Below are 24665 nucleotides of genomic sequence, written 5' to 3'. Positions count from 1 at the left end.
TCACAGATCATTTTCTTGAAAAGGAGCAGAGAGTAGAATTCACGTATAAATAAATGGACACATTTCATGATGTTGGCCGAAATTGAGCTTCCCTTCCTTGACAGACCAGCATCCGCCACTGATACATACATACATACATACATACATACATACATACATACATACATACATACATACATACATACATACATACATACATACATACATACATACATACATACATACATACATACATACATACATACATACATACATACGATTGTGGATACATGAAAAAATAACGAAGACAACGGGTTCGTAGCAACTTACGTCACGTCCGAAGCTCCGCCTGTTTCTCCGACGAGAGCATAAGATTTCCTATAAAGTACCTCAACCAATCACAGTTGGTGAAAGTCGTCACTAGGACTACTTGGGTGACGCCCCTTGATTGATTTGCTAATCTAACGAACATTTTCCTCCTTATTTTTAGACCGTGACAACTAACTGAAAGTCTCATTCTCTCTGATTGCGCCCGCTGTGTTGCAATTTTTGTACTTTGCAGTTTGAGGTGCTTGACTGAACGTATGTTCCCCCTGCAACTGCCTCACGACCAACGACAAGCAGCTGACGGAACACTTTCGCCTCCCAGCCGACTGTTTCCTTAGTCCCAACTGTTCTTTGTCTCTTCTGTACGAACAAGTTAGCCACTGCCACCAATTCCCAGACGTGTTTGCTGACACTGGCTTACAGTTAGATTTTAACCGAGTGACAAGATTTAACTACACCAAAATAGGCGGCTTTGGAACCAAGATGTCCAACCGAGTGGTGTGCAGAGAAGCAAGTCACGCCGGGAGCTGGTACTCTGCTTCGGGTAATTGTCGACACAGCACCGGCCGTGTTAGCACCCCGTGTGATAGCTGTCTTTTGTCTTTTTATCTCTGCAGCGTATGTTTTGGCTTGGTTAGCATTTTATTTTGTATCCGGTGACAGCAACCCCATACAATCGATTCAAGAGATTTAGACAACGCAAGCTAACGTTTGGTTTGGAATTCAGCTGATGGAGATAAGACGGCTAACAGTTAGCAATCGCTTGTCTTGCTCGCTATTTGTCATTCTGTAATTTCTGCTGTTTACTCGCGTTCGGGTTTAATAAGAAACTTGTATACACTTCAACATGTTCCAACAGTCAAAGCAAAAAAAACAAAAAACAACGGTGTGACAGATCTTGCTTATCCTGAATAAAACATCATGGCATGACATTAAAATGCATGCCAGTCTTGTGGCCTCTCTTGTCTGTGTGTGACACTAGAATTCTTTAGTTCTGCTGTCAAAACAGTCCCTGCTGAATGACAAACAACTGGGTAGGGCAACAGCATTGAGCATCAACGTTCACCCCTTCCCCCCATTTCAGCAGCCAATCTTTTATCCCTTTAAGCCTCTGTGTCTGCATTGCAATGATAGCCAGTTTGTTTGCTCTATATGTCGTGTCCTGTGCTTGAATAGGAAACCTGCATCATTACCTTTCCCAGAATTAATGCTGTTTGAACTTGAATGTATATTTCCTTTGTACACCCTATAGCTTAGGCACACCTTGTAAAACTATAGGTAATTAAAAAACATAACTCAATTTTTTATTAAACCTAAGCTACACGAGAGGCTTAAATATGAAAAACTCCTCCCAGTCTATTGCAGTGCAGTTCCATACCACTGTAAATTATAACTGCCAGGGAAGTGCATCTTCGCAGTAAAGAAGATTGAATACATATCTTGATACATGTGGGACAATACGAGTCAAGTACGGTGCATCCTCAAGTTGAAAGATTCGATTTAGCGGGATTACGATTCGATTCAATTATGGTTCGTCAGTATCTTTTATTGATATGTTCAAGCTCTTCAAACCCCACACAGCCAAGTTAATTAAATTCAAAGAGCTAACAAATCAGCAACATGAAACATATTTACACCTGGGGTGCATCTCTCATGAAAGACGATTCAATATGAATCTAAACACATTGGGTGCTTTATGATTCAAGAATGGTACATTTTTAAATAAAATGATTCAATTCTGTTAAACCAAAACTGATTTTCCGATTTAAATTGGTTTTCATTCACACCCATAGTAAACACAATATGAAACATTTTGAATTCATCTGACTTTCACACTAAATAAACGGTGAGCATTTTCAAGTCGTTTCTCAAAGTAGCCTTTGAATTGGATCTCATAAGCTTGCTGTACGATTAATTAGTTGTCAGCACATCCGTCTCACAGTTCTCATTTTCTGACTTTTTTTTTGTGGAGTTAGCAAGTGCACCTGCTCACTCACAACCCTAATTTGTACAAGCGATATAGAAAATGGATGGATAAATTGTGAAGATATAATATATAATATTCACGTCATCTTGCATTTGATTGGTATTCGCACCAACATTACTACAGGATGGAAAACGTGGCAGAAGCTTCCTGAGTTTGACCTTTGTCTTTCATCAACAAAGGTCCAACTTTCTGGATGTTTTGATCTCTTTTGAAAAGGATTTTTGGATGGATGTATACAATATAGTAGCAATTTTAAAGTATTCTGAGTTGAAATAATATAATAAAAAGTTGCCATTTATTGATTGGTCTTTTACTTCTTTCTTTTCAGGAGCCCAGCTGAATGCACAACTAGAAAGCTGGCTGTCCCAAGCACAGTCCTCAATCAAACCCGCCAGAGCCATCATAGCTCCGTAATCACATTGAAAAACTGAAGACAAATACTATCTGGGCATTTAAGACATCTCATTTTTGTGTTGCGTTTTTGTTTTTTTGCAGGCATGCAGGGTATACCTACTGTGGTGCTTGTGCCGCGCATGCCTACAAGCAGGTTGACCCTTCTGTTACGTAAGTCTCATACTTCATTGAAGATGAGTTTTTTTTTTTTCCAAGTACAGCACAACCTCTTGGGTCAAATGCTGTTCAAGGGTGATAGTTCACCTTAGCAGTGCAGTGCTGTTGTGGGTGGGGTGTCTGCTGCATAGTTCTAAAGTTCAGGATTCAAATCTCAGCTCTTGCCGTCTGTGACGTTTGCATTAGAGGGGGACTCGAGAGTCGAGAAATAAAAGCTGTACTTCTGAACTTTTGTCTCATATTTATCTATTGATCTGAAACCCAGATGTCTTGAGTAAACAACAAAAGCAAAGGAAATGACCATGTAGTAAATGCATACATACAGTAAATGTATGAAAAACAGTAAGTGCGATGGCAACTGAGCTTACCTTTTTGCGCCGCACGCCGCTGCGCAAACTTGTCCATTGCATGTTGCAGTTCAATAATCATCATTGTATGCCACGACTTTGAAATACAAAGGACCCCCTGATACAGGCAGTTTTCAAGGAACATATGAACATTCTCAATAGTCATACAAATGTGAATGCACATTTACAACTTTATCAGTATTCGAACATAAACACAACAAAATGCCCTACTTGATGTTTGCTGAACCTTGGACTTGTGAGGCACTTGGACACTCGTTCAACATGCTGAGCCTTTACGTCTGTCTAGTCATGCATGAAGTGTTTAGTGTGAGTGTTTTCCAACCTTATGCCTTCTTTGCTCTTCAAATGATGTACATAACCTAACAAAATGTTTGACCATCTGGTACTGTGGAGTGACACAATGTCTGTTACCTTCAGTCGTAGGGTGTTCATTTTAGGACCCTCTCACCATGTGCCCCTGTCCCGCTGTGCCCTATCATCAGCAGACGTCTATAGAACACCTCTGTATGACCTGAGAATCGACCAGAAGGGTATTCGTTCTTAAAACCTTGTTTTCTTTTTAGGATTTCTTTACTTCTTCCTCCATTGTGTGGAATGATTTGACAAATGAAGGCAACTTTTGTGTAAATGTTTATTTGAGCTTTTTTGACTATCTCAGATATTTGAGCCTTTCTTCATCTCAGCATTTTTATTCACCCTCCACCCCCCCAAAAAAAGCACTAATTATAACTTTGGCTTTCCAGTTTATACTGACCTCTGGAAAACGGGGTTGTTTGAGAGGATGAGCATGCAGACGGACGAAGACGAGCACAGTATTGAAATGCACTTGCCTTATACTGCTAAAGCCATGGAAAGGTAATGCATGTTTGATTACACAAGTTTTAGGCTGGAGTTAAACTACAAGGTTCAATAGACACAATTGTGATGATTTGTTTGAGTGACTTGACTGATGGATTTCAATTCTTCTCAGCCACAAAGATGAGTTCAGCATCGTGCCCGTGCTTGTAGGTGCTCTGAGTGAGTCCAAGGAACAAGAGTACGGGAAGCTGCTCAGCAAGTACCTGGCAGACCCTACCAACCTTTTCATTATCTCATCCGACTTCTGCCACTGGGGTCAGTGCTGATGAACACAAGTAGTGAAAATGACACGCACATATACGTTTGGGCTGTCAGAGATTTTCAAAAGGTTGACTTGATTCTTTTTTTGTAGGTCAGCGGTTCCGATACACGTACTACGATGAATCTCAAGGGGAAATCTACAGGTCAATTGAACATCTTGACAAAATGGTAAACAATGTCAGCCTTTCAAATGTGTTCAAAGTTGTTCAAAGAAATATTTGTTTTCCAGAAAATAGAAGACATCTCATAACCACATAGTACAATATTGAGCATGTTTACCATTGGATGAAGATTATTGTTTGTTCCCTGTTTGTTGTTTAAAGGGAATGGGCATTATAGAACAGTTGGATCCCATGTCGTTCACCAACTACTTGAAAAAGTATCACAATACCATCTGTGGGCGTCACCCGATTGGAGTGCTACTAAACGTGAGTACAAAATCAAACATCTATATCAGGCAATACATGTTTTTTGTGTGTAATTCATTCAATTCAATTGCATATTAGGTATTCCCTTTTTTAGCTGCTCGGTTGCTGGTGTCAAATAATGGCAGTGCCCAGAAGTTAATATACTGATAGTTTTTACCCAAAGGTTCTCTGACTGAATGTTCAGCATAATTCACGGCATTTTGCAGTCATCTGCCATTCATCAGAACCTTTGTACCCAGTCACCTCTGAAGTGACGCGGGAACTCGACAAGTAGTTTTTCCATCACTGTGCTACAATCATGGCAAACAATAACTCAAGCATTAAAAATGTAGTTTTTGTGTTAAAGAACTTCTTTATACTCGTGTATTCATTGCAGAAGCATGGAAGTGGTGCACACTCTGAATTGGTCACCAGCCAATCGTAGAGCACACACTTTTCGAGAAACAACCATTCCCAATCACATCTAGGGGCTGGTTAATGTCTTCACCCAATGAAAGAGGCGTTTTTGGGCAATGTGGGAGGAAGCTGGAGTCCATGTAGGAAACCAACACAAGCATTGGGAGAGCATGTAACATACAAGTACTGTACATTCATCATTGCCTTCGCAATTCTCATGCCTTTCAGTCTTGGGCAGCTGTGACATCAACATTTCATTGGGTTGTAATCTCATGACTAAATTGGGCAGCACGGTTACAAAGTGGTGAGCATGTCTGTCTCACACTTCTCAGGTTCGGTGTTATAACCTCATTTTTGACATTTCTGTGTGAATTTTGCATATTATTGTGGGGGAAAAAAGAGTTGATACTAAAAGCAAACTGAAATGTATTATTGTTACTACTTTATGAAAGTCAAGCCATTTTATGGAGAAAGTTTTACAAACGCTCTATAATTAACATCCAAGAAAACATGCCTTGAGAAGACAATTTTTGAGTGTGTGTTTGCGCACAAGTGATCAGTTCATGTTGTGTGTTTCGATGTCTTTCAGGCTGTAGCTGAGCTGAGAAAGAGCGGTATAGACATGAACTTCAGTTTTCTGAACTACGCTCAGTCGAGTGAGTGCAGAAACTGGCAGGACAGCTCCGTGAGTTATGCAGCGGGGGCTCTCATCGTTCATTGAGGTCGACGATCGCAGGGGTCACTGCAGCATCGCAGCCCTGCCATTTATTATCTATTGCCATAACCTGACCTATACATGCTCCCCGCCCACCGTAGCCCCCTGACAATCCCCAACCCCATCCCCAAAACAATGCCTTCTATTTGCAGGAAGGACCGAGCCAAGTCATCCTCCCAGCTCTCCCATCTTTTTCCACTTTCCTCTCAGTCAGTCTCAGAACTTTAGATGGAATATTTCGGTTGAAAGTGAACATTTGAGACGGTGCAAAAGTTGATAGAAGCGGTTAGGGTTGAATATTATTTTGGTTTGAAGTTACATGGGGATCTTATTTGGACTCTTGCAAGGGGCATCGTTGTTCCATGGATTTTGAGATGTGATAAACAATCTACGTTGGACACATGGTGGTTTGTGCTCATGTAATCTTCCTCAGAAAAGGAATGAAAATGAACCCACAGATCATCATGGAAATCAAAAATAGAGACGATACAGGATGGAAGTTAGAGAATCGTTTTTTATGGCTGCCTCAAACAACATGTAACAATGACATCAGTTTCATAGATTACTTAACATAGTACGTTGGCGTTTTGAACAAAAGGGCTGCATTCAGTTGTGTTCACTAACCCCCTGCTTTACAAAACCAAAAACCGTTATATCTTACATTACCTAAACACATTTTAATCACTTTTATTTTTAATCGTATTTATCCCTTAGCTTGTTTTAGGAGTTGTGCTATTACCTGAGTACTGTGTGCATTTGGACACAAACAGTGTTGTCGTAGATGCTTTTTAGTCATCAATATAATTTATCCAGCAAACTAGCAGTGCAACAAAGTTCCAACAATATGCTGTAACTTTCCCTGTGATACTTACAAATTAGGAATCTTTGAATTTCACAATGGATGGTATTTAAGCCACTACCCCCCCCCCCCCTCCATTTTTGGGGGAGCTGCACAAAGCCATAATGCTTTGCTGTAGTTGGAATTTAGCAGTTCTGACCTTTACATCTGCCAAATGAAATGTGCTCCATAATGAAGGTGTTAAGTGCATACAGAAACTGAATGCCTGCAGTCAATTAATTTTCATGGTAGCATAGACAAATTGCAACATATTTCAGGCAGCACACGGTTTCCATCATCATGCATTTGAAGATTATAATTTCATACAGGGGAGGGGGGCGACAGGGACTTCCTGTCTGGATGTTTCCCAAAATGCTTAACATAAATGAGTACTCACCCCTCTTTGAAAGGTAAGCTTTTCCATTTCTCAATAAACACAAAAACAAGTTCCAGAATTTGATGACGATAGTCAGCTACGGTTAAATTGTTATGAATTGGACATTTTTCCCATATGAAATTGTAATTTGGTGTGTACACATTTTGAAAACAGTATGGGGGAAGAAAATACATGTTTTGTGCGTGCAAAATGACAATTCACATTTTCAATCAATGACCAACATTTATTGAGTATTTTTTAGTATACAGTAGTAGAAAATACTGATACTTAAAGGACCTTCTTGGTGTCCCTGTAATTTTTTTGGTATTGAACTCTTTATGTCAAACACTGTAGATGATGCAGTCATCTCAACGTTTGTTGTTCTCAACACCATAAGAGTGTAGAGAGAATACTCCAAAATTTTGTTCTGGGCACAGACTGAAAGTTGAATTACCCATCAGTCACATGGCCTGGTGTTGATCTCAAACCAGTAAAGCATGACACACTTGTGTTATTGTGCCTTTCATCAATGTTGTACTAACACATTTAGAGTATAATCTCACAAATAGTCTTATTTCTAAAGTGTTAATGCTGCACAATTTTTCGCCATGTGTCTCCCCCTACAACGATCCTCCTTACTTGGTGCCCACAAAAGTCACCTCCGGCCTGCAATGTGTGTGACCTTTCACCCTGTCTCAAGTGGCACCCACTGTTTTCGCATCTGCTTTCTCCAGCAGGGATTGTTGCCCCCCTCCCCTCACCTATTTCCTGTCGTGAGACAAAGTTCTGAACCTCAACACTGTTCTTTTTATTTTAAAAGATCTTTGTATTTTAGATTTGTTCGTGTTTTATTTTTGCTGAGAACGCAACAACTTACACACATCATTTTCCAAAAATTTACTACTCCTTAAACGGAGTTTTTTTTAATCTCAGGTTCCACTGGCAAAGCATCGCAAGAGATTCTTCAGATGAGGCAAAGGATTTATGTTACAAAACAAGTAAAATGTACTGAAAAGCAAATGTGTTGTCTTGTCTTTTCCTATATTCCACTTATTTCTGCAAAATATGTAGTTGTCATTGGTACTTATGTTTTAATTAACAACATGGGCATTACTGACGAAATTCTCCGACACCTTTTATAAAGCATTTTTCAAATCATTATGGTGTTACACTTGCATGTAAAAAGTACAGATAAATAGTTAAGGATCAAATGTTTGCACATGTTACATTTTGAAGCTACCTACACTGATGAGAAAAAAATGAATGAAATAAGCAATACAATCAAATCATATAAAGCTGATTTTTTTATACGAAATACCAAAGCAAAGGGTATTCATTAAAAAGGAGAGGTACCAGTGTTGAGCAAGTTAACGGCAGAAGTACCCGGTAATGAGTTGACTTCAGAGTCAATGTTATCAAAATCAGACACACTTTTATTCATCCATCCATTTTCTGATCCGCGTATCCCTGCGAGGTCCTTTGTTTTAATTTTATTTATTTATCTTTTAGTCTCTGGCCCCAATTATCTTGGAGAATACGTTGACAATGCCGTTGAGGCAGGTTTTGGCTTTGACGGCGCATTGAACCAACAGAAAAGACACAGTGAAAAGGAGTTAAGCTTGCACAATAAACGAATGCTGCGTCGACGGTGCTTGACAAGCGTATCTGATTGGATGTTAAAAGTTTGCCAAGGTATTTATACGATTCGACAAGGTCGATTTGTTATCTAACTCTTGTTTTGGGGGCTTCTGTCCTAAATCATTGATTGGCTCCCTGGATTTGAGAGCCGTGAAGTCATTTACGAGCCAGGCGATGCTGTCTTTACGACGCTTACATGTTTTTCGCAATTCGTCCTTTTTTTTAAATTGAAGATTTAGGTGGGCATTTACGATCGCAATATGCCCTGTAGGCTATGACATTGACTATAACTGGCAGCACATTAGTTGTTTTTCCAACTTACGACTGGTAAAGTGCATTTTTTGGTGCAGCATCTCACGTGACATACGTTAAACCTTGATGATATCAACTTTTTTTGTCATTCCAATAGACAATCTTTTGTCAACTGTTTATATTTAACACAACAGAGACGTCCGTTTCAAAAGTGACCAGGATGTGGAGTCAAAGGCAAATGTTTTGGAAAACATTTGATTGAAATGACCAGGCCTACTTTACACCCTTCAAATTTCAGCAGCCATTTTTTCTCACAAGGGACTATATTGTGTAAATGAAACTTGGATATGTTTTAGATGGCCTATAGCCTGTTGTGTGGCACGACATAAATTTACTACAGGCTGCAAATGACTGAACAGCAATAATCAGAGATGAGTATTACATCAGATAGCATGACGTTCTTGCTGACAGTGTTTTTTTCCATTAGCCCTATGTCTTTAAAGGGTAAAAAAAAAAGTTAATTAATTAATTCACCCATTCCCCTTATTTTGCTGGTCCCTCCTCCGTCCCTGACCTTTGTATATGCACACAATGAACTCACAGGTGACACACTTCTATTTGCTTTTGAAAGTTTCCACAGTGGCTGTTTGAGATTTCTGAGGATTCCACAAGGGGGAAAGAAATTTAATCGACCAACATGATGTACTGCAATCAGGATTTATTGAACTATCTCAGCTTTGGCATCGTCTTGGCAGGACTATGGCATCTGTATCATCATAAGAAAATCCAAACCTGCTATGGGCGCCACATGAGGCACACACTCCCCACCAGGTTGGTGCCAGCCCGCCTGGCCTGGTTCATCCAGGAGTTACCGGCTATTTTAATTCCTCTACTTCTGATGCTCACTTCGCACAAACCCTACAGTGTGGGAAAGATGCTTCTACTTGGAACCTTTTGCCTGCACTATTTTTACAGGTAAAGGAAAAGCAGCCGCGAGGAGATCTGTTTGCAGATAGCAGTTGGCTTTTAACAGCGACAGCCGTGACATAACTAGATTTTATTGGCAAGACTGCATGCAAATGAAATAAGGAATGGATGGATGTCAGTGCACGAAAGAGCAGAGGAATTGTATTTAATTGGACAAATGATCCTATCGTAAAATGTTGACAGCATGACGGATTTGTTGGTTGACACATTCACACTAAAGAGGGTAAGTGATTGAGGCCTCCATGAAAAAGCATGTAAGGATGTATGGTGTGACCCCTACTGAGCAGAAAGTCATGTTGTGCACATTTCGTTTGTATCTTTATAGCTAATGGTTTAACTTGCTTTATGAACCCTCTTTCAACCTCAGAACATTCATCTATTCATTTCTGGTCAGAGGACAACCGTACCCACTGAATGTGATGGTGGGAGCAATTTTCTTTACCTCCATCAACGGATTCTTGCAGGGATACTACCTGTTGCATTGTGCTCAGCTGGACGAGTGGAAAACTGACTGTCGCCTCAAAATCGGTGGGTGTCAAACACGAGTGAAGCATTTAGACATGTCGGCTACATTTTGCTGCATATCAAAAATGCATCCCTCATTTACACATGGCAGTACTTTATACCTGTTTTCAAATAATAATTATGAGGATTTCTTTTAGGTTTATTACTGTTTTACACTGGGATGGCAATCAATATGCACAGTGATTATTGTCTACGTAACTTGAGGAAAGGTGGGGAAGTGATTTACAAGGTCCCTGAAGGTAAGAAATAGTTTAGAACTTTGTAAACTCCTGTGGTATTAGCTATGTGCGGAATCACTTCTATTTTTAAATTTTCCTGCAGGAGGTCTCTTTGAGTATGTATCTGCTCCAAATTACTTAGGAGAGATTGTCGAGTGGTTTGGCTATGCCATGGCCACTTGGGGCTTTGCATCACTCTCGTTTGCTGTATTTACGACATGCTTCATTGGCCCAAGAGCAATTTACCATCACAGGTGAGCATTAGTAAAAGCTTAGCAGTGTGGACAAACTATACCACACACCAAGTGAGTGCCACACTGACTCATTTGCTGTTTTTGTTTTTCCCACTTAGGTTTTACAACAAGCATTTCAAGTCCTACTCCAAGTCTCGAAAGGCTCTGATTCCATTTTTACTTTGAAAAAAAACCCAACAACATCCCATTGTGATCCAAGTCAATGGAGAGAGGCCCGCAGAATTGAAAGAAACTATTAATTTGATACTTACGTTTTGTTTATGTGCAAAAACACATTAGCTGAATAAGACCATTTAGTTAGCAGTCAGGGCTTAGTACATTTATTGTAGTTCTTTAGAACAATCTCTGAAAACACTTGAAAATGTCCAAGCCACTCAGAAAAGTAAGTAGTAACATAACTTCCTCTGGGTGGACTGTTTGGGGACATGCAGGGACACGGCCTCAGGCAAGCCTTCAGGCAAAAAAATGGCTTGTATGTTATTCATAGGAAATCTGATGTTACTTTTAATGAGATGTAAAATGATGGTTCATGAAAAAAAATCTTCATGTACTTTGATTGGTTTGAATTAAAACAAAGGGAGAAGCACACCATTTGTGTTATTATGCTGTATTAGGCTCATCCATTCATTTTATTCCATCATTTCTTCTAGTCACAATCCACTCTTTACGTTTTAATTTAATTCACATCTTGTATTGTATATTGTATATCGAGGACGACATTTACAGTTTCAATAGCAACTTGTAGAGCATTGAGCTTCGCTGTGAAAGAGTCAAGCACTTCCGCATGCACAGTAGCATCTGGAGACAAGGATGCAGGTAAGAATACGGGATATTTAGTGTTCAGGTGACACCACTTCTTCGTCTGGCTCGTCTTTATTAGCCCGCAGCCACACTTTCTCTCACAACTCTTCATGTCCTCTTGTGTCACATCTTTTGGAAGGGTCCAGTGGTGAGCGCAAGTCAGATCAATGAGAGAATCTTCACTGTCGTGCTGTAGGGCTGCAGCTACTGACTCAAGAGAGCCACAAAAAGCCTCCACACCAAGAAGGTACTCTGTTTGCAGGCAGCCAAATACTGATGCACTTCCGGCGGCGTCACACTATGATTAAAACAGGACAATTAAGTGGAAGAAATAGTGATAGCAAATAAGACAAAAAAAATTGCTCTTACTTGGTGTCTGATGTAAGCAGCTAAGTGGGTCTCAGTGCACCCGCCTCCAAGTAAAGCAAATGGTTCCCTTAGGGTAAGTCGTAACACGTGTTCTGTCTTTTGGCATGCCACCTTTCATGGCCACATAGACACAAGTAAACAACATACAGTACTGTGTATTCACCTTTCAACGGGTGTGCGTTTGTGTGTTTTTCTAATCGTACCTTTAATTCATTTAATACAGTCTCGTTTCTGTGGCATAGGACTGTGGTACAGATGACGGACTCCTCAGCAGGATATAAATGTAGCATACTTTTGGATCCAAACTGTCTTAAGATGACATTCCCCACCTGTCCATAGGCCTTGTGAGGGATCGTTGAGTGTAATGTTGCCAAAGGCTGAGCCCCTATGGAGGAAGACGCACAGACTCAGTACAGCTTGCAGGTACAATTCACAGTAAGCTCCAGGAATGTGCTGATTTACATGTTAGATTTTTACCCCAAATTCAGAGATTACCAGAAAGGATTCTTGATGTATTTACAGCAATATTTTTGAGCAATATTTGAGGGCAATACATTAAAAACAAGTCATGGATGTTACGTACAAAACAGGATGTCACAAATTGTGGCTACCTGTGAGTTGAACGAGAGGCTGCATGAGATTAATCCCCACTCTCTCCACAACTATCACGCCATGACTCCTCAGGTATTGCTGCAGAACTGGATGGACAACCTTCTGGCAAACACATATCTTGACGTTATCTTTGAATACCTGCTTGCCAATCTCGAGGAGTTGATCCAAGATGTGAGAGTCCATGTCAGTGCCGTATTGGACCTCAATCGGTCCATCTCCTATTTCAGAAAGATGACCGGCAAGGGATGTACTGAATAATACCACACGAAGTGGACTGCAGGGGTGATTCCTCGACTCCAAGTCCTCAAAACCCACTGGAATGTCAACTAATAATCCTGGAAACACCTTAGATTCCATTACAGGATGACCCTCAATAGGCACAATTACCGTCATGCCCAGAGTTACTACACCGTCGCTGTTGGACGGCACAGTCAGTAAAAAAGCTTCCACAGCCAATTTGCTTATGTGAAGTGTTTCATACTCTCTTAGCATAATGGCTGGTTTGCTGCAGAGAATATTGTTAGCCAACTTGATTAAATTGTGACTACTGCTGAAGTCGAACTTGACTTTACAACCACATTCTTTGTCTTCAAGGTAAGTGGTGCAAAGACCCAACAGGTGTTTATTTATCCTGATGGCCTCGTTTTGTCTTAAACCAGACTGCTTGACTTTTTCAATGAGAGTAACACAAAGAATAGCTGCAAACAAACCGCAGTCACCCAAACGAGAAACATGATTGCGAATTGAGGCTAAAATTAGATTTAGAAACGGTGTCGATGAATAAATGGCTGGAAGTAGTACTGATGACGTTGAGGTGGTCACAACTTGCCCTCCGATATTGTTGTGAATCTGTTTAAGCCTACCCGATGGACCAAAACAAGACCTGAGAAGCTGACCCAAAAGATGAAGTTTGTTTAAAATGTCACTGTTTTCCAATGGTAGATCCGTGCAAAGCGCCGGTGATTTCCTAACGAGTCGAGACATCTCATTTCCGAAATGTTCACCTGAACACCAAATTGGCCATGTTAGCGCGGATGAACTGGTTGGCGTGAGTTTGAGGAGTTTAAAAACAGCGTTACAATATACGGCTTTGCCTGATTATAATTAAAGCTTCATCCGAAAAACGTGATTTATCCCCCGTAAATAAGTTATATATATATATATTTTTAATTAAGTTTTTGTATTGAATGTAATTGAAATGTGATCATACTTGAACTAACCTTAATCAAGTAACTTGTTTGTTCAAATGTAATACAGGCTTCTACACTGAATACTTGTTTCCATAGCACTGGCCAAAAGCTTTGGGTCCTGCTGGGCCTACTTGTACAGCGGTCGCATAAATGAAAATGTTTCGAAAATGCTATAGTTACAATAGATTCCTGTGTGAAATTCGAGCGACAGCAAATACGTTAAGAAAATATCGAGGTACTTGCTTTTCATTGTTTTAACAGCGAGTACGTTTACACTGGTTGGAGTCGCAAGATTTATACGTAGTATGACGTCATACTCATCAGAAAAACGACTGCACAGAAATTCAAAACTATTAGCGGTAGGAAATGTCGAGTCATATTTTACCGTAGTTGCATGCCTTGCAAAGTGGATGTTTTACGCGTGGTATTTGCTATGGCCAGTCTGAAAGGGATGACATCTATTTACAGGATGCGTGTTAAATGGTAAAATTCGTAGTACAAGGGTTTTAATCCTGCACTGAATTTATTTCAGGCGAAACTACTGTACTGCAATGGCACCTCACAAATTTGTCATTAAGGTACGTGGAAACAATGATATGCTGTATGAAGCGTTGTCATATACGGTGGGAATTTTGCAGGATCTCTCTCTGTGCTTGCCTGGGTTTGCTCCAGGTAATCGGCTTCTTCTCAAACGGGGATAGCGCTACACCGGTGCTATAACGCAGTCAAAAATATGGATAGGACCAGTTCAACTCCCAACAGCACGCTGTCAAAACTGCATGTTTTCGATATTTCCCTCTTCCAACACATTCAATGATCCACTCATCAGCAAAGCTCTGCAGGGGCTTGATGATGACCCTGATCATTTGAATGTGGTGTGTTGGAGGAAGAAAACATCTGAAACATGCAGGTTACGGGCGATCGAATACCGGACTTTGACACTTGTGTCCTCCAGCATTTTATTTGATATTGTGTATTTCGAAATTATGTTCTCAGACCCCATTTGTATTGGTCACCCCCCCCCCCCCCTCCATTTACCCCCATAGAGAAAAAAAAATCAGAAAGCCTCTTCTCACATTCCAAAAGCATGCACGCGAGGTTAATTGAAGCATTAGAATTTTTATAAATATGACTGTCAATGGTTGTTTGTCTTTATGTGCAGGGTATCCCCGTCTCTTACCCATAAAAGTCAGCAGGGATTGGCTCAAACTGACCCTAATGAGGACAAGTGGTATAAAAAAATGGATGAATTAGATGATTGTGTTTTTGGTTGTTATAGTTTGTTGTGCTATACAGAACACCAGAAGCAGAAGCAGACTTTTCTCTTACATCATTTTACCAAAGAAGTGAGATTAGCTGCTTGGAGGTCATCACATTCATTGTCAGATTGTAGCGGCTGACATTAGGGATTTCTCCACATATAATCCTCAACCACTTAAAAACTTTCCATCCATTTTATATTCCACTAAACTAATACAGGTTAGGTTCACGATTAAAATGGAAGCAATGCCATCTGACTTTGAAAGTTCAGCCAATTTCTGATCACATAAAGTCAAACAACCATTTAAATGTATGGGCAGCTTAGAGAACAGAATAACTTAAATTAACATGCATGTTTCTGCAAAGTGGGACGAAGCTGGAATACCTGGAGAAAACCCATGCAAGCATGCAGAAAACCTGCAAACTCCATACAGGAAGGCACAAGCCGAGATGTGGACTGAGAACCTCAGAACCATAAAGCTAGTCATTATTTCCATGGGCAAAATGTATCTCAACGAATATGCACAGGGGGTGGTAAGAATTCAAAATGACTTCAAAGTTTGTTTCACTGCTATTTCAAGCCCGCAGCACAAGTTTCTAAGCTTCGTTTTGTGAAACCACGAAAATATCTGTTGTATCTCTGGGGAAAATCTTTTTCTGAAGATACATGTTTCATTAAGATGATTTTATTATGTCAGAGGAACAATCTGTTGCCGCTAGAGGGAAGTAGTGCAACATGGTTAAACGGTTTTGGTCAACTCTGGTGCAAATGTCAACTATGGATTGCCTCCCCCTGGGTCTTTGTTGTACTCAGAATGTCAACACATACAAAGAAGGAAACGCCTTCTATTTAAAAAAAATCAGAGTTGTTTATCCTCAGTCTGATTCTCTGTCAGCAATAATGCACCTCAGATGATTTTAAGTGCGGGCAAAGCTGATGATCTCGTTTTTGTTGATGTTTCATTTATTGAGAGTTTTGAACAAGGGCTTCAGACATTTTGCACTGATCTCCACATCCTCCACTATTCCGTGTGTGCCCTGCTGACCAGATATTGCATTCACTCCCCTTTATTTGTTTCATATGCATGCCTGCATAAAGGGCACCTCACCACCCACCCATGTCACTTGGTTGTGGGAGAGTAAAACACTCAAGGTTCACGGCGGGTTCCTTCCCACTGGGCACATAATGATACAGTTGTGTTATTCTGCCTGAGAAACTGCTCAGAGGCTCAACCACACTCGACCAACGAACCACAAACAAGCATGTAAGAGATCAGGCTAAACAATAGCATTCAAGGCACTGCAACTGGCTTCTCTTTCACAGAGCCAACACCACTGTCACCGGGGGTTTTAATGAATGGATCAGCTTCTCGGACACCATTTTTCCATTGAAACGTTATATTTAGGAATGCATGTAATTCAGTTTGCCCTTTGTAGTGAAAGCATTTATGCATCGTGTTCTCTGGTTCACAGTTCCTTGTTTACTAGGCTGGTCACTAGTAAGCCTTATGATCCTCTCTTTATTGAGTCTGTAGAACTGAAGGGGGTGCACTTTTCTTCTAGGCCTAGACTGTGTAGTTACCCGCCACTTCATAGACCTCCCGAAAAGGGCCTTCAGGCAAAAACACGGAGGCACTGAAGTGCTGACTGCTAGGACATTACCACTCTAGAACCCTACAATCTGCCTTTTATTAGCAAAATGCACCGCCGACTTCTAAACATCTAATGTCGAAAGCGGCGGCAGAAACCCAGCTGTTTTTTTTAGTCGAAAACGTTTGAGGCACCGCAGAACATTTTCATGTCAGAGGTTTATGCACTGTTTAGTGTTGTTGTCACTCTGTAGATGAGCCCATGTGGGACCACACATAATGTCTCTGTACACTATCAGAGAAAACATTTTGACATTTGCCAACATAGCAAATCCCTCTTAAGTTGCCTCAGGAGGTGACATGGGCAATAAGAAAAAAAATCTATCACTGATTAATAACGTACTTAATTTACTTTCCAAAATGAAACCAAACACCTCCCAGCCAGCAATCACCAATTTCTGGAGGCAGCGTCTACCCGAGTTTTGTTTGGTGTACGTTTCCTGGAGATATTCCTGTCTGTTCTTGCTGTTTGAATTCCACTCCTGGGTTGTGTCTCTTTTTTTATGATCAAAAAGAGGACTCAGGTGTGCTCACATTCACCTGCATGAAGGGTGCTTTGCACACAAATCACTTACATGCATACGCATGCATGCAACGTACACACACTCGCATTCTTCCCTCAATAATAATAATACCTTCTTGAGGCTCACCACTCAGTGTCTAGTAGTTTGAAAAGTCGGAGTGGTAACCTTTATTTATTTTGAGGGGAAACCCAGGTGACTCACAGAGAGAGTTAAGAATGAGTCAAATCAAACCTTCGGAAAAGATGTCACACCCACCGATCCAATGCACTCCCCTGGATTGTTTGCAGACTGCCGAAAGAGAAAGTCCGAAAAAGGGAGAGATGCAGAGAAGTTTTACTGAATGAGACCGCATCTGCTGCCCTTTCTCATCTAATGTAAACATCTGTGGCTGGTTAGTGTTAGCCTCTGAGCTAAGTGCAGTCTGAGAAGGTCTGGCTCTTATATGTTGCGATAGCAAAGGCAAAGGGCAGCGGGGCGGGGGAGGCGGGTGAAGTTGCTCGCCGTGTTCGGGCCCTGTGCCCATCTCACAGCAGCAACAACCGACAGGCAGGTCTTGAAGGGAGATAAGGAAAGGTAGAGAGTGTTTTTGGAACTGAAAGTGATATAGACCAGAGCACCGGAGAACAGAAGGGAACTATCAGCGTGTTCGTGACAGGAATTGTTTATTTACGGGCTGAAAATATAATGGCGGTGTTTTGATTCTTGTTTAGCCTGCGGAGGGTAGTGGTGATCTTATGTTTGAGATATTTCTGTTGTCGGGCCATGGTTACAAGTTTGGCAGCGCGAAGAGTCAGGACAGTCTTAACTTTTCCTTCAGAAAGACGCACTCCTATTTATGCACATTGTGTCAGCGCACAAAAGTTGGTGCAACAAAGGATTTGGTATTTTCTAGTGGGGTGTGTTATTTATTTTTATTTTTTGCCACTTGTCATTCATCCTTCATCTTACGTCCATGGTGCTAAAAAGGCCTGTGATAGACCGAGAACAAAGCATCGCTTGAAAAAAGTAACTTCCTTTCGAACTTGGACCATTATCAAAGCTTTCCTTCCAACAAGTGAAACCGTCTCACAGACAATTACAATTGAAATTGTTAACCGCACAAAAAATAGTAAATGGATTTGATTAATGAATATGTCTGGCTCTTTAAACGCTCTCAGGCCAAGGCCTCAGATGGTTGAAAAGAATGGCAAACGCAGTAATAATTGCTGAGACGGTGCCTTTAGAAGTTCACGCATTCAATGAGTATATGGAAATATCTTGGCCTCTTTCCGGTCCTTGTGCGCCTTTACTCAAGCCTCGTTCTGCTTGTGGATATCTCATGAAAAAAGGGGGTCACAAGTGGAGGTCAGAGTTCATGGCAGAGTTCGCCTCAGATCCGCCGGTCATTCTTTGTGCAAGCAGATGTCAACTTTAGACCACATGATGGAAATTTAACGGAAGCTGTACACTTTTTGTAAAATGAGATTCCGTCACTTGCGCCCCTCTTCATTCTGTCACACACAAATCTGCCACGCTCATCACCAATGTTCTTTTGTCAAATCTCAACGTGCTCCTTTTAACGATGTCACTGAAAGGGGAATTCTGTGCCTCCACCGACCAAGCTTTGCTTGGTAAATTAATAGTGTTCTCATTAGTGTGATTGCATTAGTTTACATTCCAGTCAAACCCCCCCCCCCCACCCCCACCCCCCAGTCTCCGTGAAGAAATCACATGCTGTTTTGGAGTGAAGGGTAGACTGATGCTTATCATGAATGCATTATTTCCATCAGGTCTTGTCTGCGCCTCTGATGCGATTAAAAGAAGTTCGTCCAAGCCACGTTTGCTACTGTAATTCTCTGGCTGTTTGCCCAAGTAAAAGATTCAAACAGAAGCTGAGGAATTACTTTGGGGGATTCACCCTGCAATGCCTCTCCAAAGAGGTTTTCATGAAACTCTACTGCTCCCACTAAGATATTAATTAAATTAACCTTGTGTTCTCCTTTTGAGCGCACAATAGCTTGTTTAAGTGGAAGCCATTAGATAGATCTTGTGATCACTGGTAGGATATACGGTCAGCATCTTGTGTCAGTGAGTCAACCAACACAGATGTTTAGCATTCAGTACACTGCTAGAACAGTCTCAAACGTTTATGTGTGTGTGTTTTGTCTTTTTTGTACTACTTCTTCTGGGAAGGTCTGAAATGTGAAAGGTTAGATACCCAAACCAGCTGAGCTAATGTCAAAAATGCAGCTCAAAAAGTCACTGTGGCACCCCCCGTGTCTTTCTGTCAGTTTTGATGGACAAGGCCTGACCCTCTGTTGCTAGGTTTTCCCACGCACTCGTAATTGTTGGAGGCAGTCAGCTGAGACCACCAGTCAACCGTGGACTGCTGAGAGACAAAAGAGCAAGGGGGTGGAAAGAATACTGATATGTCGAGAAGGACTGACACTGATAGGCAGCATGCACACATTCAAACAGTGGATTTTAACTGCGACTCGTTGACGAGCAGTCCAGTCCATATGTTAAGTGGAATCAAAAAATGGATGAAAAGCACTTTTTACTCATAGAGTAAAGCATTGGGTGTTTTGCAGTTTGCCAGGTCCCATTTCCTCTTTTTTGAGCATGAGGATTTATTTTGAACTGATCTTTTCCAAAGAGAAATGGGAGCAATGTGCTGAATCACATCATCAAACTGTCTCCCGCAAAGACTGAATTAATTGAGGCTGCGTTTATATCCAATTATACCGAATTCGTGCATTTGGAAATACTCGTTATTGGTCATGCAGCTTGCTGGTAAGCCTCGCTCAATTTGGGAAGAACAAAAAAAAGATATTTGATCATGAATTTGCCCAAATCTGTGGACAAATACAAATGCTGGGCTTGTTGATCTCTATCATCATTCCTGCACCTGCTTTTTGAGCATTATTTTATGCTGACTACTGGGCAGGCCAGTCTCGTAATTGCCTAGTAATTTACAAGCCTGCTCCTATGATTTACCGTAGAATTCATTATTCTCTGCAGAAGTACACTCCGAGACCAAACAATTTACAATGTAAACACTATCATTGAGGCATTAAACGATCGGGACCTTGAAAAAACAACAGCCACATGTTTACTCTTGACACTATATTAAGTTTAACAAGACAAACCGAGGGGTTGGTGTAGGCTTGTGTCCAAAATTAGGACCTTTCTACACTCATTCATTTCTACACTCGCGTCATTCTGAGTACAAGGCCTTGGGAACATCCCTCAGGGCTGGGTTGTTGAGTTCAGTCATTTAGTGTGCAACTTTGGCCGATGGGGATTGGCCCGGATCAAAACAGAGCTTTGAGTGTACCATTTTATTCAATGTACACAGCAGTTTCCTGCTCTACACATTCCTGAAGTGTTTTTTTTCTCCTGGAAATTGTTTGTTCACTACCCCCACACCCGCCAGCTTGCTGCATTTTTGTGCATCATAGTTAAAGGACAGTACTTGTTGCTTTTTTGTCTTATGTTCTAGGTGGTCTCAGTCCTTAGCTGGTTTGCCCAAGGAGAGGCGAGGTTCACACAAGACCCATAGTCAGTTGCTTTCTTTTGCACTCATGTGTAAATCATAATCAGGGCAGCTCGCGAAAGATGTAACAGCGAGTTAACTAGCCGCGTCGGTTCTGGCCTCCCTGTCACTTATGTAGCTTATTGTCGTTGACACGATGCTGTAGAGTTTCTGGAATCTACTCTGCAGCTATGTTCTTAGCCCTCATGAGCCCTGAGAGCTGCAATATAAATAGTCCTTTAAGACAGTGTTTTCCAACCATTATTGCGCCAAAGCACCTGTTTTATATAAGAAAAATCCCATGGCACACCACTGAACAAACAGACTGAAATAAGGCTCACATCCGTTTAGTCCCAAAGTGACTTATGTAGTGTGAAATCTGGGCCTGTTTAACAGATCACAAAGCTTACGTACTCACAGGAAGCCATGACTTAGTCTGTTTTTTGAAAGGTAACAGGTGGATACACTAGTTTATTGTACCCTTTGCCATCTAATGGGAAAAAAATGAATGGCTCTCTGCCTTTCACTATATATTGCCGGCACAGATTAATGAACAAAGATATCTTTGTAATTGGTAAATAATGATTTTTGCACATAGTGAAATTAGGTCATTTCTCACAGCACATCAGGTGATCTATCATGGCACTCGGGTGCCCCCTGGTCCTGAATCACTGCGTTAATGGTGCTCCATGAAGCTTCATCATCAGCACTATCTTCCGATTTGGTTAATTACACATTTATAAGGGGCACTTTAGGATTTGTTTCCAACATGGCTGCCTTTGATGGTGTGTGTTCTGAAGTGAAAAGCTTTGCAGAGTTCTAAAACCGGAAGCCATCATTTTATGCTTTCGGAGACAAAACGTAAAGCCGTAGACAGTGCCATAATTTATGTTGAGAGGTCGGATAAGGAATTTGAAAGGGCTTGGGTCATGTTCAAATACATAGAGCAGTGATTCATAACCTTTATTAACCCAAGGCACATATTTTAAGTTAGAAAAATCACGCGGTACACACCACCAAACAAAATTGTCACGAAAAGAGGATTCAGATGTCAATTTCATACTTTTTGCCATCTAAGAGAAGATCGTTTATTTATTCTTTCTGTCATTATAAGTTGATGGCATAGATAGAGGGACAAAGATACATTCTTTGTAATTAATAAATAAATTTCTCTCCAATTAAGTGAAATTTGATCATTTCCCACGGCACACCATTAGAGCTCTCTCGGCACACTAAGGTGCCCCGGCACACTGGTTGGGAATCACTGACATAGGGGGTCGTTTGTGGTTTCTTTCGCTGTCAGTCACTCGTGCTCTGATTTCCTTTGTTGTCTCTGAGCTCAATGGCCTGCCGGCAACCTGTGGCTGTCCTTTCTCTTCGTGTTACAGTGTGGGAACTTTGCTGTGCTGGTGGACCTTCACGTTCTGCCCCTGGGCAGTCAAGAGGACACCAGCTGGTTTACTACAAGCCACATCGAGGTAGGGACACAATGAGAAGAGCGTGCGTGCGATTAAATGTGTGAGTGAATATATAGCTTCTGTACTGCTTTGTGGCTTGAAAAGAAAACACTAGCGTGGAATGTGTAATGACTGAGTTCTTTGAATCTATTCTTCTTGTGGGTGAGGGGGTTTATTGTTCAGCACCCAGTTTCTTCCAGACCTGGAGTAGTCCAGCAGCATGTTGCTAAATCTAATGAAATGTCCTTGTTTTGTAGGAAGTTACAAGTATGATTCGTGATGCTGTGGCTCAAAGAGTCGAGCGGTACTCCGAGTCCTTTCTAAAAGGAAGACAGCCAAAGAACAAGGATCTAGCACCTGCTACGGCTTTTACCGTGAAAGGTACTGCTAATCGTTTTATAATCCACATTTCGATGATCTGTTGTCACATATTTGACATTGTGGATTATTTTAGCCTTTTGTGTTCATTATGACATCGGTCCCCAACATTTTGTGCAACACAAACAAGATTAATGAGCCATTTTAAATGTAAAACACCCCCCCCCCCCCACCAAAAAACAAAACAAAACGAAAAACAACCCCCCTCCACCCCAACTGATTATAGAATTTACCATTACACTGAATGTCGTTGTTGTAATTAGTGGGGTCCTCCGCTTTTTTCTCAAGAACAACCTGGTCCCATCTTGGATTTTTATTTTTAAAAAACCCTCCAAATTCTTGAACTTTAATGTCAGTGTTATGGAAAATTTTGAACCGTCAGAATTAGTGACGCCGAGGGGTGATGTCACCCAAGGCGTGTGTTTGAGACTTTGACAGTGTATGAGAAGGACACTTCCATGAACAATGTAAACATGGTTTCATCAGAATTTGTGACCCCAACGGGCCACATTGTTTGAGCTGTTACTGTATTAAGTCTGCTGTCAGTCTTACAGTTTGAGAGGAGAGCCAGCCCTCTCCTCTCAAATTTGCACACATAGTCTCCTTACTTTTATGTTTAAGATCTTCAAACAAATATAAATATCAACTTGAGATAAAGATAAGCTAGGTAAAATGCCCTTTAAAAATCAAATTGGCCGAGAACTCAAATGTTTGGGGACGGTAGTAGCTTATATGTAAGGACCTGACCTTTGTCACCTGAGGGTCATGGTTAAAGTCCCTCTGCAGACCAAACCAGATGTTGCAAGAGGCTCGTGTGCCTCCAGACTAATGTTGAATTTGCCTTTGAGCAAGGTTTTGTGTCTCAACGGCACCCTCTAGCTCAAGAGATGCAGCACTCTTGGCGCACTCCTTGCATGCGTGTATGTGTGTGATCTGATTCTGTGCGCTGTGCAGCGCAAATATACAGCGGAGCCCAAATTTAATTTTCTTAGACACAAGCATAACATCAGCCATGGCCACAACCAAATCCAAGGGACACATCTAGTGAGTTGAAGTGTTGCAGGATATCCTTCCCCTGGATAAGGTGTGAACAGACGCAGTTTTAGGTTACTGAAACTATAAGTCTTCTTCACAGAAATTTCGAATGATGATGACCACAGGCCCTGCAAAACAACAGCCACAAACAAACACACTCCGTTGTGTGAACAAGGGTACTACCAACGTGCCAGCAGTGAAATATCCATGTCAAAATGACTAAGCTTCTTGAATTTATGCCAGAAAGTATGTAAGCAGTGGAACATTACTCCATACAAAGACTATCTGCTTGTTCCCCTCCTCAGAACATAAAAAAAGGCCTCGCGACTCAAATGGGACTATGTAGTTCCTATGCTCTTGTCCCACTAAAGAGAGTAATGTCATTTTTGGCCCTTGTGAGAGAGGTGACTGACCAGTAAAGGTAGAGACTGAGAAGTGAGCAGGCTGGCAGGAGCCATAAGGAGGACAGGACAGACTATAGGCCGAGCCAATCTAACCCCAGGGTAGGTTTTAAGTATTGGGGTCATCTCCTCTGCAGACAGGTGAAATGCTAGCCCGCAAATCCTCTCACAAAGATCCTTCCAGGTTGTCTTTTAGAAGCACTGGAAGCCGGTTTTCTGCATTCATCTTTTTCATAACAGAAATCAATTATATCACATTTATTTGTGAGCACAGCTGCTAGAATGACATCCTAGAAGAGGTGCATGTACATTGTTAAATATAGAAAAAGTGTCAGGTGGAAATGACACAGTCTGCCAACAATAGACCGATAGAGGTTGGTATTAAGGAGTGGGATTGTTGTTCTTGTAGCATTTGATCTAATGCCAGCTATAAGGGCTGTGTAACAACTTCAGCTGTTGACACTTCAAATAAGCCATCAGCAGCTTTTAAAATTCCAA

General features: G+C 41.2%; 4 protein-coding genes across 9 annotated transcripts in view; 3 read left to right on the top strand and 1 right to left on the bottom strand.

Moving 5' to 3' along the window:
• Positions 1-380: 380 nt before the first annotated feature.
• memo1 (mediator of cell motility 1) lies at positions 381-8123 on the top strand. The gene is made up of 9 exons (XM_052080804.1): positions 381-850; positions 2622-2703; positions 2789-2857; positions 3649-3761; positions 3975-4086; positions 4202-4344; positions 4442-4518; positions 4674-4778; positions 5764-8123. Exons 1-9 carry the CDS (start codon positions 790-792, stop codon positions 5893-5895), a joined length of 894 nt encoding a protein of 297 aa, XP_051936764.1. The 5' UTR covers positions 381-789; the 3' UTR covers positions 5896-8123.
• A 1479-nt stretch (positions 8124-9602) lies between these two features.
• srd5a2b (steroid-5-alpha-reductase, alpha polypeptide 2b) lies at positions 9603-11375 on the top strand. 3 transcript variants are annotated; one of them, XM_052080810.1, is made up of 5 exons: positions 9603-9968; positions 10375-10508; positions 10643-10744; positions 10827-10977; positions 11076-11375. In XM_052080810.1, the coding sequence occupies exons 1-5, from the start codon at positions 9691-9693 to the stop codon at positions 11140-11142; spliced, it is 732 nt and encodes a 243-aa protein (XP_051936770.1). In that variant the 5' UTR covers positions 9603-9690; the 3' UTR covers positions 11143-11375. The 3 variants fall into 3 exon arrangements, with proteins under 3 accessions (XP_051936770.1, XP_051936771.1, XP_051936768.1); XM_052080811.1 differs by having other exon boundaries at positions 9603-9824; positions 10348-10508; positions 11076-11374; XM_052080808.1 differs by having other exon boundaries at positions 10348-10508; positions 11076-11374.
• A 193-nt stretch (positions 11376-11568) lies between these two features.
• mkks (MKKS centrosomal shuttling protein) lies at positions 11569-13849 on the bottom strand. Of its 4 annotated transcripts, none has more exons than XM_052080799.1 (5): positions 13764-13831; positions 12759-12861; positions 12351-12532; positions 12148-12258; positions 11569-12076 (listed from the first exon to the last, which is right to left on the bottom strand). In XM_052080799.1, exons 2-5 carry the CDS (start codon positions 12781-12783, stop codon positions 11654-11656), a joined length of 741 nt encoding a protein of 246 aa, XP_051936759.1. In that variant the 5' UTR covers positions 12784-12861; positions 13764-13831; the 3' UTR covers positions 11569-11653. The 4 variants fall into 4 exon arrangements, 3 of the variants coding, with proteins under 3 accessions (XP_051936759.1, XP_051936758.1, XP_051936757.1); XM_052080798.1 differs by having other exon boundaries at positions 12759-12858; positions 13764-13830; XM_052080797.1 differs by having other exon boundaries at positions 12759-13849.
• Positions 13850-14267: 418 nt separating this feature from the next.
• Positions 14268-24665, top strand: part of slx4ip (SLX4 interacting protein) — a 33484-nt gene continuing 23086 nt past the window's right edge. The window contains exons 1-3 of the mRNA XM_052080802.1: positions 14268-14527; positions 22285-22374; positions 22611-22734. Of these exons, the coding sequence (XP_051936762.1) occupies positions 14501-14527; positions 22285-22374; positions 22611-22734 (241 nt within the window). The 5' untranslated portion in view covers positions 14268-14500. The remainder of the gene's footprint in view (positions 14528-22284; positions 22375-22610; positions 22735-24665) is intronic.

Source organism: Hippocampus zosterae, chromosome 11 (assembly GCF_025434085.1).
Source record: "Hippocampus zosterae strain Florida chromosome 11, ASM2543408v3, whole genome shotgun sequence".
Classification (NCBI taxonomy): domain Eukaryota; kingdom Metazoa; phylum Chordata; class Actinopteri; order Syngnathiformes; family Syngnathidae; genus Hippocampus; species Hippocampus zosterae.
This window is presented reverse-complemented; position numbering and strand designations above follow the sequence as displayed.